A 13599-nucleotide genomic window follows, 5' to 3' on the forward strand; every position below is an offset into this window, starting at 1 on the left:
AAGTAGAGAACTCCATCTGAGAAGAAAGGAAACAGAATGGATACATAAATTAGATTCTATGACCCCCAAAGGTCTAAATAAGGATATAGATATTGCAGCCTTCTTAATTCAGTAGGTTACATGAATCTAAGCCTCTCAAATATATTAAAACCTTTGATCAACCTATAAATTGTATCTATACTACTTTATATACGACCAGACCCCACTAAGCTTACTACAGTGCAGTACTATATTCTTTATACTATTCACCAACAAATAATAAGACATTACAAATATATAACTGCAGAAAGACAAAGACTAATATTCTTGAAACCTAATGATAGGTAAAAAATATAGTATAAGGAATACACATATATCTAGCTGAGTAATAAAGATTAGTTTCACTCTGATCACATATATATATATCTATCTACCAGGTTCAATACCTTCCTGCATAATATATAATACACACCCAATACTAAGGAACACTTGTATACCATATATCAATATAGAATATATATCTTTAAAATAAAACATGATTTGGCCTTCTAATATAGGCCCAATAACTAACTGAACCTCAACTATAAACTTCATAAAAGAGGTTTCACAATTTAGGAATATAGAAAACTATATAGAGCTCTACATCTCAACTAAGATATATAGTATACAACACATGTTCCATATTAAGCGTAAGCTTAACCTAACAACTTAAGGGTGCTTCAAATATATGAAAACCTTTCACAAACAGAATTATTAGTAAGAAACCAATATGCAATGTCATCTATGCATACTAATCGTACTAAGAAAATATACAAAGGATGTATTAATCACTGTATATCCAGGTATTGTAAAATGCAAAAATACTTCATGGGATCGCCCTGTGTGAATATTAATTTTAGATTACACATTATGACATGTCCATGTCCCACCAATACTTTTATTACATCTAGCCACTAACTCTGTTAGACTGCTCTCTAGAGTGGAGATATATTTATAGAGGGATATTCCCTAGTGAACTACATATCCCACAGGCCTCTACTGAGTCTAACTAACTAACATCTCTATGGGTGAGGTATTAAAAGTGTATGCAAGCATTATTTCCAGGTCACACTTTACAATATGTATACACTATACTGTTGCGAGTGTTACATTTTGTCTATACCTCCAGAGATCGTAGCTATCTATGGGCAGCAACTATAGAACTACATATCCCACAAGCCTAGGCTGCATTGATCCAATCAACTACGCAGCAATAGGTAACCAATCAATAAGCTTTACAGCATAGACACCATGCCTAATACAAACGTGAGACTCACGTCACGTAACGCTGGCACGCATGACGTCACGTACGCAGAGGGCGTGCCGCCGCCCGAAGCGTACAAATAGCGATAACGGCCCAGCTCCTCACTCAACCCTCTGAAGAAGAAGGATTTATCTACACAAACCTTTGAAACGCGTCAGGGATACTAACTACTTATTTCTTATGTACTTAATTTTAATTGTGTTTTATCTAAATCATCTTTTAATACCAGTGTCACTCCTTGTAGCCAGCTTGCTGGCATATACTTTTTGAGATAAGTGTATTATACAATATTACCTCACTTGGGAAACAGCAACAGCTGCATAATACTTCACTACGAAGTCTTATACCAAGATTGGGGAACCTGTATCTCATACCTATATGTGGAAGGACCCACTGGAGTCCTATATGCCATATACATACCTCATATAGTCTGAGGATGCCAAATGTGAGTGCTATGTGAATTATATTTTTATGCCTAAACTGGAAATAAACTGTATTACACTATATATCCTTTCTTGTCTCCCTGGGTATCTTTACGCTGGAGAAAGTGTATACCAAGACAGAAAAGGTACTCCAAGAGGCTAACTACCAACACAAAGGAAGTACAAGGGATTTATCTACAACCAGAAACACATCCCTGCATACTCCAGGAGGCTAACGAAAACCCAAGAGGCACCACATCTGAATACAAGGAGAAGATTCTACCATCTGTATATACCCCCAGTGCGGCATACTTACCTCATCAGATTGAGGTAATATCTGGTAAGGGTATTATATACCATCTATTTACTGATATCAACTTCATATGAAGATTTACCACGGACTATATATTGTCTAAAGACTCATATGAACACTGTTTCATAATCTATTCATCATTTTTCAAGCATAATTTATTTTAATAATCTTTTATACTCTTTTAATTGTTATTATTTCTCAAATAATTATCTCTAGCTCTCATTCATATTCCCATATACCACCCATATTTTAATGGATATATAGGCGCTGTATCTATTCTTGTATACTCATATATATATATATATATATATATATATATATATATATATATATATATATATATATATATATATATATATTTTATCCTATTGTTTAACTAAGCGCTGTTAAAATTGTATTGCTTGAATGTTAGCAACTAAATATCTTGGAATCTCATGGTGTTGACTGAATGAAATTCTATTGTGAATAAGGTAAATTTGCATGAACTCTGTGTAGCATATTTGAATAGTTTTTAAACGTGTATAATATTGATTCATATTCTGATTCTGATTCCTACAGATATATTTCAATATGTTCATAGATATTTACTAATAATAAAGAATTCAGGTATTTATATTAATTTTATTGTCTTAGTATATGCCTATTTGATTGTGGGTTTAGTTAAAAGAAAGATTGTTAAATATATTCAGTTATAACCTTGTCATATACTGACATATTATATGGAGGCATTGCGTGAGATATTATAAATATTTATCATATTGATATAATATATTTGTAATAAATAGAAATTATTATAAAAGAGAGAAAGGAATTTCATATTTGAAATTAATATTTTGAAGATTTTTTTTTTAAATTGAAATATTGATTTTCATGTTCAAGATTAATATTAATATTTTGAAATATAAAAAATTAATTTTTGAAAAATTAATAAAAATATTAATTTTTCATATTTCAAAATTCATAAAAAATATAAATTTTTCATATTTTAAAAATCATAAAAATATAAATTTTTCATATTTCAAAATTAATCATAAAAATATAAATTTGTTTTATCTGTGCAAATATAGAGTTATAACTCAGAGTTTGATTGTTGGCACAAATAATATATATATATATATATATATATATATATATATATAACTTCTAGTGTTTCAATTAGAGTATATATACTGTCCTATTGTTTAACTAAGCATTGTTAAAATGGTATTGCTTGAATGTTAGCAGTTAAAGATCTTGGAATCTCATTCTGCTAACTGAATGAAATTCTATTGTGAATAAGGTAAACTTGCATGAACTCTGCATAGCATATTTTAATAGTTTGTAAACGTGTATAATATTGATTCATATTCTAGTTCCTACAAATATATTTCAATGTGTTCATAGATATTTACTAATAATAAAGAATTCAGGAATTTATATTAATTTCATGGTTTTTAGTATATGCATATTTTTGGGTTTCAGTTTAAAGGATAATTATTAAATATATTGTATTATAACCCTGCCATATACTGACATATTATTTGGAGAGTACTGCTGAGATTCTTATAAATATAATGACACATATGTAGTGTCCTGTGTAAGGTGATGCGCGTGCAGAACGTACTATATGTAGTGTCCTGTGTAAGGTGATGCGCGTGCAGAACGTACTATATGTAGTGTCCTGTGTAAGGTGATGCGCGTGCAGAACGTACCATATATGTCTAGCCGCGCAGTGCAGGACACAATCCCTGCTTCATTCTTTGCCGAAAGCGTGTACCAACCGGCATCCTCCTTCTTTGTTGGCTGGATGAGAAGACACACGTACCCGGTGGTGTCCTGATGCATGCTGCAAAACATACACATAAATACGGATAAACTCTACAACTGCTGCAAAACTGACACACAAATATAATGATAAACTCTACAACTGCTGCAAAACAGACACACAAATATACTGATAAACTCTACAACTGCTGCAAAACAGACACACAAATATACTGATATACTCTACAACTGCTGCAAAACAGACACACAAATATACTGATATACTCTACAACTGCTGCAAAACTGACACACAAATATAATGATAAACTCTACAACTGCTGCAAAACAGACACACAAATATAATGATAAACTCTACAACTGCTGCAAAACAAACACACAAATATACGGATAAACTCTACAACTGCTGCAAAACAGACACACAAATATACTGATAAACTCTACAACTGCTGCAAAACAGACACACAAATATACGGATAAACTCTACAACTGCTGCAAAACAGACACACAAATATACTGATAAACTCTACAACTGCTGCAAAACAGACACACAAATATACTGATATACCCTACAACTGCTGCAAAACAGACACACAAATACTAATATACTCTAGAACTGCTGCAAAACAGACTGATATACTGATATACTGTCATGTCCCGGTGTACATGCGCTCAGGACACAGACCCTCGGGTCAGTGGTAGGGATTTGGAGACACCGACCCCTGACCTGGGGAAGAGTATCCTGGACGTGGATAGATGATATTCTGTGATTCATAGTTGCTAGAAGTTATTGTAGAATTCATGGAGAGTGCAACATATGTATACAATATATTCTGGCTTCACTGTGACTTATAGTTAATAGGAGTAGCTGCAGGATTCAATGAGAGAAACATATAGCAATGTGGACTGTTCAGGCTTCAGAGTAAACTGGTAGAAGATTGACTCAGATGCAAACTAAGGTTTGTTGCAGGTTCACAGTACATAATATTATATAGAGCTGTATGTCAGTAATAAGCAGAGCAGCACAGGTGATAGACAAACTGCAAGTTTAAGGCATTAAATACTGTTTGTGCATATATTTGAGAATCACAGGAAAGCTGTTTAACTGAACACATAGATGCAGAGTTCTGAATACATATTTGCAGTAGGATATTTCAGCTATGACAAATTGTAGCAGAGATTAGTTATAAAGTTCTGAGTAAGATGCTGTTGTAGTAATTAGAGAGTGATTATAACCAAATGCATACTTGTAATTTATAATAAAGTTCAGAGTTTGTTAAGTAGCAGAGTCCAGGAAACAAAATGGAATTATTTGGATACTTGCGATTAGATGATTTTAAGCTTAGCTAAAAGAAAAGGCTGTAGCTTGAATATGCTGGTAAAATCCATGCAGGAACAGTCACAGACCTCTGTTGTTCTGGAACCAAACTTTAAACTAATGCAATGCACATAAGTCCTGAAATGGTTTAAAAAGAGGCTGAGGGAATCAGGTGCATGAATGATTAATTAGGCAGGTGAATGCAAATACTGCCCAAACCAGCATGATTGTTGTAACGGTACCAACCGGATACCAAGGGTTAACACCAGGGAACAATGTCCTGCATAGGGAATCAGCAGTTCACAACCCAGCCAGTTTTCAGGTTTTAAACAGAATAACACTTTATTTGAAGGCAGCATACAGATTTATACAGGTTTTTGACCCCCCCCCAGATGGGGGTGGAAAGAATGTTGTACATTAGATAAAAGGGAGAAGCGCCCTTGACATGATACAATAGGATTATATTACTTAAACACTTCAACCACAGGACACTCTTGACTCTCCTTATCACTTAGGCGTTTCTCTCTGGGGGTGATCAAACAATAGAATGCTAAGCATTAATTAGATTGTAGCTGGAGCCAGCCACTTGTGGTTAGAAAATAAAGTTAACACTTTCAGTCCTGACCGAAGGGTCTGTCACAGACAACCTTTCTTACGTTATAGTCCAGAAGTGGCTAGGTTTGCCACAATGCTCCCCCAGAACCAAGCCGGCATACACAGTCTGATCCCAACGGATCGGCTTGGGGATGTCCGGGGCAACAACTTTCGGCTCAAGTAAGCTACGGGGTGTTCTCCGCCATCTGCTCCAACTTGGCTCAGTACTGCCCCCACCCCAAACATGGAAGCGTCTCTTCCCGGAGGGACTGGGCTTGGGTAGTCACAGGGTTAACATTAGCGGGATCCATGGGAGCATAGGCAGAAACAAGGGGGGCCAAGTCATTTCCAAGGAGAACATCAGCAGGTAAGTCCTTCTTGACCCCCACATTCACAAGTCTAGCGCCCACTCCCCAATCCAAATGTACCCTGGCAACAGGTAGGCGGAACACAGTGCCCCCTGCCACCCTCACAGCCACAGTGTCTCCAGTGTGCTGTTTCTCAGGCACCAAGTTCTCTTGAAGCAAGGTCATGGTAGCACCAGTATCCCGTAGACAACTGACCTCCTTCCCATTCACTTTAACCCGTTGCCGGTTATTCCGGTGGGCAGCTTGCACGGGGTCTGCTTCATGTAGGCTGCCCCAGCATTCTGGCGCCTCTACGTAGCGGGCCACAGGCTGAGGATTATGTGGGATTCCGCCAGCGGGTCTTCTCCAGGACTGTGCTTGATTCGCTGCATTTAGGGGACACTCTGGTCTTTTGTGCCCTAGTTGCTTACATCCAAAGCACCGAATAGGTTGTGAGTAGCCCCGCGAATTGAACCGGGCTCTCTGAGGGTAGTTCGTGGCCGGAGGCCGTGTGGTATAGCGGTGCGCCGGGGGTTGGTAACTGGCAGCTGCTGGGGTGACTGGGGGTCTGTACTCCACTCTAGCAGTGGGCAATCGGTATACTGCTCCCCCTGCCCCTCGTACTGCCACGGATCCGCCAGTGGGTGCTGTATCCGGCACCAAATGGGGAGCTATCAGGGTTAAAGTAGCTCCCGAATCCCGAAGTCCCTGGACCGACATCACCTCATGCAGAATTCCCAGGGGTTCCTCGGCTTGGGTGCTCAACACCTCATGAGCGGCTGGCTCCGTTTGGTAATGGTGAGCAGCCGCCCTTGGGGACAGGTTCTGTCTGACCTGGTCCCAAGCTTGTCTGCTCCGATTTTGGGTGCACTCACGTGCCATATGTCCCCACTGCTTGCAGGTGTGGCATTGTATATTAGCCCGTCCGTTGTTAGGCTGTAGTCCATGGTGCCTCCTGGCATCAAAATGCTGGTCTGCTAATCTGGCTGCTTCGGTTAAGGTGAGGGGTTTTCGATCTCTCACCCATTCTTGGGCTTCTGGGGACAAGCCGTTAAAGAATTGCTCCAACAGCATCAGTTGTCGCAATTCTTCCATGGTGGTAGCTTGGCTGGCCTGTATCCACCCCTGAGATGCTTGATCCAGCTTGTGGGCCCACTCTGCATGGGAATCTCTTTCTGGCTTGCGCAGGCCTCTAAACTTGCGCCGGTATGCCTCTGAGGTAATGGCATATCTTTCCAAGATCGCTCTCTTCACTTTAGCGTAATCCTTGCTGTCCTCCCTGGGTACAGCGCGATACGCTTCCGCTGCCCTACCGGCTAGCTTGCCTGCTAGCACCGGCACCCATACGGACTGCTCCAAATCATGTAACTCGCACAGTCTCTCAAAATCCTGTAAATACCCATCAATCTCATCCTTCTCCTCACAAAACATTTTAAATGCATGGTATGGGATTTTGGGTCTTACTGGGTTGCTGAGTGCGTCCAAAATGGATTCTGCTCGGGAGGATGCATTCCGCGGACTGTGTGCCATCACGTACTCCTGCACATCTGCCATTACCACGGATAGCATATCCCGTGGTACAGGTTGGGGTAAAAATTCCAGCCTGGTCCTCATTTCCCTCTGGTATAGGGTCTCCTCCATGGCTGCTGGAGGCGTAGCGCTGCGAGCTCTGTCTCCCTCCATCAGCTCAGCAATTAATATAGCATTGGGTTTGCTGCTGCCTATCTTTCCCCTGGCTTCTAGCAGTTCCTTTTACGTTTGTCTCTTTAGCTTAGAATAATCCATCTCCATTCACTTCGGTCCCTGGTACTCCTTCCATCTTAGTCAGTATTGTAGTAATCCCCCTCTTCCTGAGGTTACTGGCTTGTGTAGTTGCTCTTCTGGGCGATAAGGTTCATTCCGTCGCTTGCCACCAATTGTAACGGTACCAACCGGATACCAAGGGTTAACACCAGGGAACAATGTCCTGCATAGGGAATCAGCAGTTCACAACCCAGCCAGTTTTCAGGTTTTAAACAGAATAACACTTTATTTGAAGGCAGCATACAGATTTATACAGGTTTTTGACCCCCCCCCCCCCCCAGATGGGGGTGGAAAGAATGTTGTACATTAGATAAAAGGGAGAAGCGCCCTTGACATGATACAATAGGATTATATTACTTAAACACTTCAACCACAGGACACTCTTGACTCTCCTTATCACTTAGGCGTTTCTCTCTGGGGGTGATCAAACAATAGAATGCTAAGCATTAATTAGATTGTAGCTGGAGCCAGCCACTTGTGGTTAGAAAATAAAGTTAACACTTTCAGTCCTGACCGAAGGGTCTGTCACAGACAACCTTTCTTACGTTATAGTCCAGAAGTGGCTAGGTTTGCCACAATTGTCAGTAGCAGGGAAGGCAGTCTTAAAGGGACAGTGATATCAGGCTGGGATATGTTACATATACTCTACAACTGCTGCAAAACAGACACACAAATACTGATATACTCTACAACTGCTGCAAAACAGACACACAAATACAGGGAGTGCAGAATTATTAGGCAAGTTGTATTATTGAGGATTAATTTTATTATTGAACAACAACCATGTTCTCAATGAACCCAAAAAACTCATTAATATCAAAGCTGAATAGTTTTGGAAGTAGTTTTTAGTTTGTTTTTAGTTATAGCTATTTTAGGGGGATATCTGTGTGTGCAGGTGACTATTACTGTGCATAATTATTAGGCAACTTAACAAAAAACAAATATATACCCATTTCAATTATTTATTTTTACCAGTGAAACCAATATAACATCTCAACATTCACAAATATACATTTCTGACATACAAAAACAAATCAGTGACCAATATAGCCACCTTTCTTTGCAAGGACACTCAAAAGCCTGCCATCCATGGACTCTGTCAGTGTTTTGATCTGTTCACCATCAACATTGCGTGCAGCAGCAACCACAGCCTCCCAGACACTGTTCAGAGAGGTGTACTGTTTTCCCTCCTTGTAAATCTCACATTTGATGATGGACCACAGGTTCTCAATGGGGTTCAGATCAGGTGAACAAGGAGGCCATGTCATTAGATTTTCTTCTTTTATACCCTTTCTTGCCAGCCACGCTGTAGAGTACTTGGACGCGTGTGATGGAGCAGTGTCCTGCATGAAAATCATGTTTTTCTTGAAGGATGCAGACTTCTTCCTGTACCACTGCTTGAAGAAGGTGTCTTCCAGAAACTGGCAGTAGGACTGGGAGTTGAGCTTGACCCGAAAAGGCCCCACAAGCTCATCTTTGATGATACCAGCCCAAACCAGTACTCCACCTCCACCTTGCTGGCGTCTGAGTCGGACTGGAGCTCTCTGCCCTTTACGAATCCAGCCACGGGCCCATCCATCTGGCCCATCAAGACTCACTCTCATTTCATCAGTCCATAAAACCTTAGAAAAATCAGTCTTGAGATATTTCTTGGCCCAGTCTTGACGTTTCAGCTTGTGTGTCTTGTTCAGTGGTGGTCGTCTTTCAGCCTTTCTTACCTTGGCCATGTCTCTGAGTATTGCACACCTTGTGCTTTTGGGCACTCCAGTGATGTTGCAGCTCTGAAATATGGCCAAACTGGTGGCAAGTGGCATCTTGGCAGCTGCACGCTTGACTTTTCTCAGTTCATGGGCAGTTATTTTGCGCCTTGGTTTTTCCACACGCTTCTTGCGACCCTGTTGACTATTTTGAATGAAACGCTTGATTGTTCGATGATCACGCTTCAGAAGCTTTGCAATTTTAAGAGTGCTGCATCCCTCTGCAAGATATCTCAGTATTTTTGACTTTTCTGAGCCCGTCAAGTCCTTCTTTTGACCCATTTTGCCAAAGGAAAGGAAGTTGCCTAATAATTATGCACACCTGATATAGGGTGTTGATGTCATTAGACCACACCCCTTCTCATTACAGAGATGCACATCACCTAATATGCTTAATTGGTAGTAGGCTTTCGAGCCTATACAGCTTGGAGTAAGACAACATGCATAAAGAGGATGATGTGGTCAAAATACTCATTTGCCTAATAATTCTGCACTCCCTGTACTGATATACTCTACAACTGCGGCAAAACAGACACGCAAACACTGATATACTCTACAACTGCTGCAAAAACATAAATTATGCTTACCAGATAATTTAATTTCCTTCTGTATAAGGAGAGTCCACTGCTTCATTTCTTACTGTTGGGAAATACTGAACCAGGAGGAGGCAAAGACACCCCAGTCAAAGGCTTAAATACCTCTCCCACTTCCCCCATCCCCCAGTCATTCTGCCGAGGGAACAAGGAACAGTATGAGAAATATCAGGGTATAAAAGGTGCCAGAAGAAAAAATAAAATTTATGCTTACCTGATAAATGTATTTCTCTTGTGGTGTATCCAGTCCACGGATTCATCCATTACTTGTGGGATATTCTCCTTCCCAACAGGAAGCTGCAAGAGGATCACCCACAGCAGAGCTGTCTATATAGCTCCTCCCCTAACTGCCACCTCCAGTCATTCGACCGAAGACAAGCAAGAGAAAGGAGAAACTATAGGGTGCAGTGGTGACTGTAGTTTAAAAATAAAAAACACCTGCCTTAAAATGACAGGACGGGCCGTGGACTGGATACACCACAAGAGAAATAAATGTATTAGGTAAGCATAAATTTTGTTTTCTCTTGTAAGGTGTATCCAGTCCACGGATTCATCCATTACTTGTGGGATACCAATACCAAAGCTATAGGACACGGATGAAGGGAGGGACAAGGCAGGCGCTTAAACGGAAGGCACCACTGCCTGTAAGACCTTTCTCCCAAAAATAGCCTCCGAAGAAGCAAAAGTATCAAATTTGTAGAATTTAGAAAAAGTATGAAGCAAAGACCAAGTCGCCGCCTTACAAATCTGTTCAACAGAAGCCTCATTTTTAAAAGCCCATGTGGAAGCCACCACTCTAGTGGAATGAGCTGTAATTCTTTTAGGAGGCTGCTGGTCAGCAGTCTCATAAGCTAAGCGGATTATACTTCTTAACCAAAAAGAAAGAGAAGTTGCTGAAGCCTTTTGGCCTTTCCTCTGTCCAGAGTAGACAACAAACAATGCAGATGTTTGACGAAAATCTTTAGTAGCTTGTAAATAAAACTTTAAAGCACGAACCACGTCAAGATTGTGTAAAAGACGTTCTTTCTTTGAAGAAGGATTAGGACACAGTGACGGAACAACAATCTCCTGATTGATATTCTTATTAGATACCACCTTAGGAAGAAACCCAGGTTTGGTACACAAAACTACCTTATCTGCATGGAAGATCAGATAAGGAGAATCACACTGCAAGGCCGATAACTCTGAAACTCTTCGAGCCGAAGAGATAACTACCAGAAACAGAACTTTCCAAGATAAAAGCTTGATATCTATGGAATGCAGAGGTTCAAACGGAACCCCATGAAGAACTTTAAGAACTAAATTTAAACTCCATGGCGGAGCAACAGGTTTAAACACAGGCTTGATTCTAACTAAAGCCGGACTGAATGTCTGGAACATCCGCCAGACGCTTGTGCAAAAGAATAGACAGAGCAGAAATCTGTCCCTTTAAGGAACTAGCTGACAATCCCTTCTCCAATCCTTCTTGGAGAAAAAATAATATCCTGGGAATCCTGATTTTACTCCATGAGTAACCCTTGGATTCACACCAATGAAGATATTTACACCATATCTTATGATAAATTTTCCTGGTGACAGGCTTTCGAGCCAGAATTAAGGTATCAATGACCGACTCAGAGAAGCCACGTTTTGATAAAATCAAGCGTTCAATCTCCAAGCAGTCAGACGCAGAGAAATTAGATTTGGATGGTTGAAAGGACCCTGAAGTAGAAGGTCCTGCCTCAGCGGTAGAGTCCATGGTGGAAGGGATGACATGTCCACCAGATCTGCATACCAAGTCCTGCGTGGCCACGCAGGTGCTATCAAAATCACCAAAGCTCTCTCCTGCTTGATCTTGGCAATCAGACGAGGGAGCATAGGAAACGGTGGAAACACATAAGCCAGGTTTAAAGACCAAGGCGCTGCTAAAGCATCTATCAGCGCTGCCTTGGGATCCCTGGACCTGGATCCGTAACAAGGAAGCTTGGCATTCTGACGAGACGCCATGAGATCCAGTTCTGGTTTGCCCCAAAGTTGAATCAACTGTGCAAACACCTCCGGATGGAGTTCCCACTCCCCCGGATGAAAAGTCTGTTGACTTAGAAAATCCGCCTCCCAGTTCTCTACTCCTGGGATATGGATAGCTGATAGATGGCAAGAGTGAACCTCTGCCCATAGAATTATTTTTGAAACCTCCAACATTGCTAGGGAACTCCTTGTTCCCCCTTGATGGTTGATGTAGGCTACAGTCGTGATATTGTCCGACTGAAATCTGATGAACCTGACCGCAGCTAGCTGAGGCCAAGCCTGAAGAGCATTGAATAGCGCTCTTAGTTCCAGAATGTTTATCGGAAGGAGTGTCTCCTCCTGAGTCCACAAGCCCTGAGCTTTCAGGGAGTGCCAGACTGCACCTCAGCCCAGAAGGCTGGCATCTGTCGTTACTATTGTCCAATCTGGCCTGCGGAAGGTCATACCCTTGGACAGATGGACCCGAGATAGCCACCAGAGAAGAGAATCCCTGGTCTCTTGATCCAGATTTAGTAGAGGGGACAAATCTGTGTAATCCCCATTCCACTGACTGAGCATGCAGAGTTGCAGCAGTCTGAGATCTAGGCGGGCAAACGGCACTATGTCCATTGCCGCTACCATTAAGCCGATTACTTCCATACACTGAGCCACTGAAGGGCGAGAAGTAGAGTAAAGAACACGGCAGGAATTTAGAAGTTTTGACAACCTGGCCTCTGTCAGGTAAATCTTCATTTCTACAGAATCTATCAGAGTTCCTAGGAAGGAAACTCTTGTGAGAGGGGATAGAGAACTCTTTTCTTCATTCACTTTCCACCCATGCGACCTCAGGAATGCCAGAACAATGTCTGTATGGGACCTGGCGATTTGAAAATGTGACGCCTGTATTAGAATGTCATCTAGGTAAGGGGCTACTGCTATACCCCAAGGCCTTAGGACCGCTAGGAGTGACCCCAGAACCTTCGTAAAGATTCTTGGTGCCGTAGCTAACCCAAAGGGAAGAGCCACAAACTGGTAATGCCTGTCTAGGAAGGCGAACCTGAGAAACCGATGATGATCTCTGTGTATCGGAAGGTGCAGATAAGCATCCTTTAAGTCCACGGCAGTCATATATTGACCCTCCTGGATCATAGGTAGGATGGTTCGAATAGTCTCCATCTTGAAGGATGGGACCCTGAGAAATTTGTTTAGGATCTTGAGATCTAAGATTGGTCTGAAGGTTCCCTCTTTCTTGGGAACCACAAACAGATTTGAATAGAAGCCTTGCCCCTTTTCCTCCTTTGGAACTGGGTGGATCACTCCCATAACTAGGAGGTCTTGAACACAATGTAGGAATGCCTCTCTCTTTATCTGGTTTGCAGATAATTGTGAGAGGTGAAATCTTCCTTTTGGGGAAGAAGCTTTG

The 13599-nt window shown here is 41.2% G+C and overlaps 1 protein-coding gene across 3 annotated transcripts in view; it reads right to left on the reverse strand.

The window, feature by feature from the left end:
• MYPN (myopalladin) overlaps window positions 1-13599 on the reverse strand; it is a 777058-nt gene that overhangs the window by 101145 nt on the left and 662314 nt on the right. For all 3 annotated transcript variants that reach the window (XM_053691847.1, XM_053691846.1, XM_053691845.1), the window contains one exon: window positions 3709-3842. In XM_053691847.1, the coding sequence (XP_053547822.1) occupies window positions 3709-3842 (134 nt within the window). The remainder of the gene's footprint in view (window positions 1-3708; window positions 3843-13599) is intronic.

The sequence above is a fragment of the Bombina bombina genome, chromosome 9 (assembly GCF_027579735.1).
Source record: "Bombina bombina isolate aBomBom1 chromosome 9, aBomBom1.pri, whole genome shotgun sequence".
NCBI lineage: Eukaryota > Metazoa > Chordata > Amphibia > Anura > Bombinatoridae > Bombina > Bombina bombina.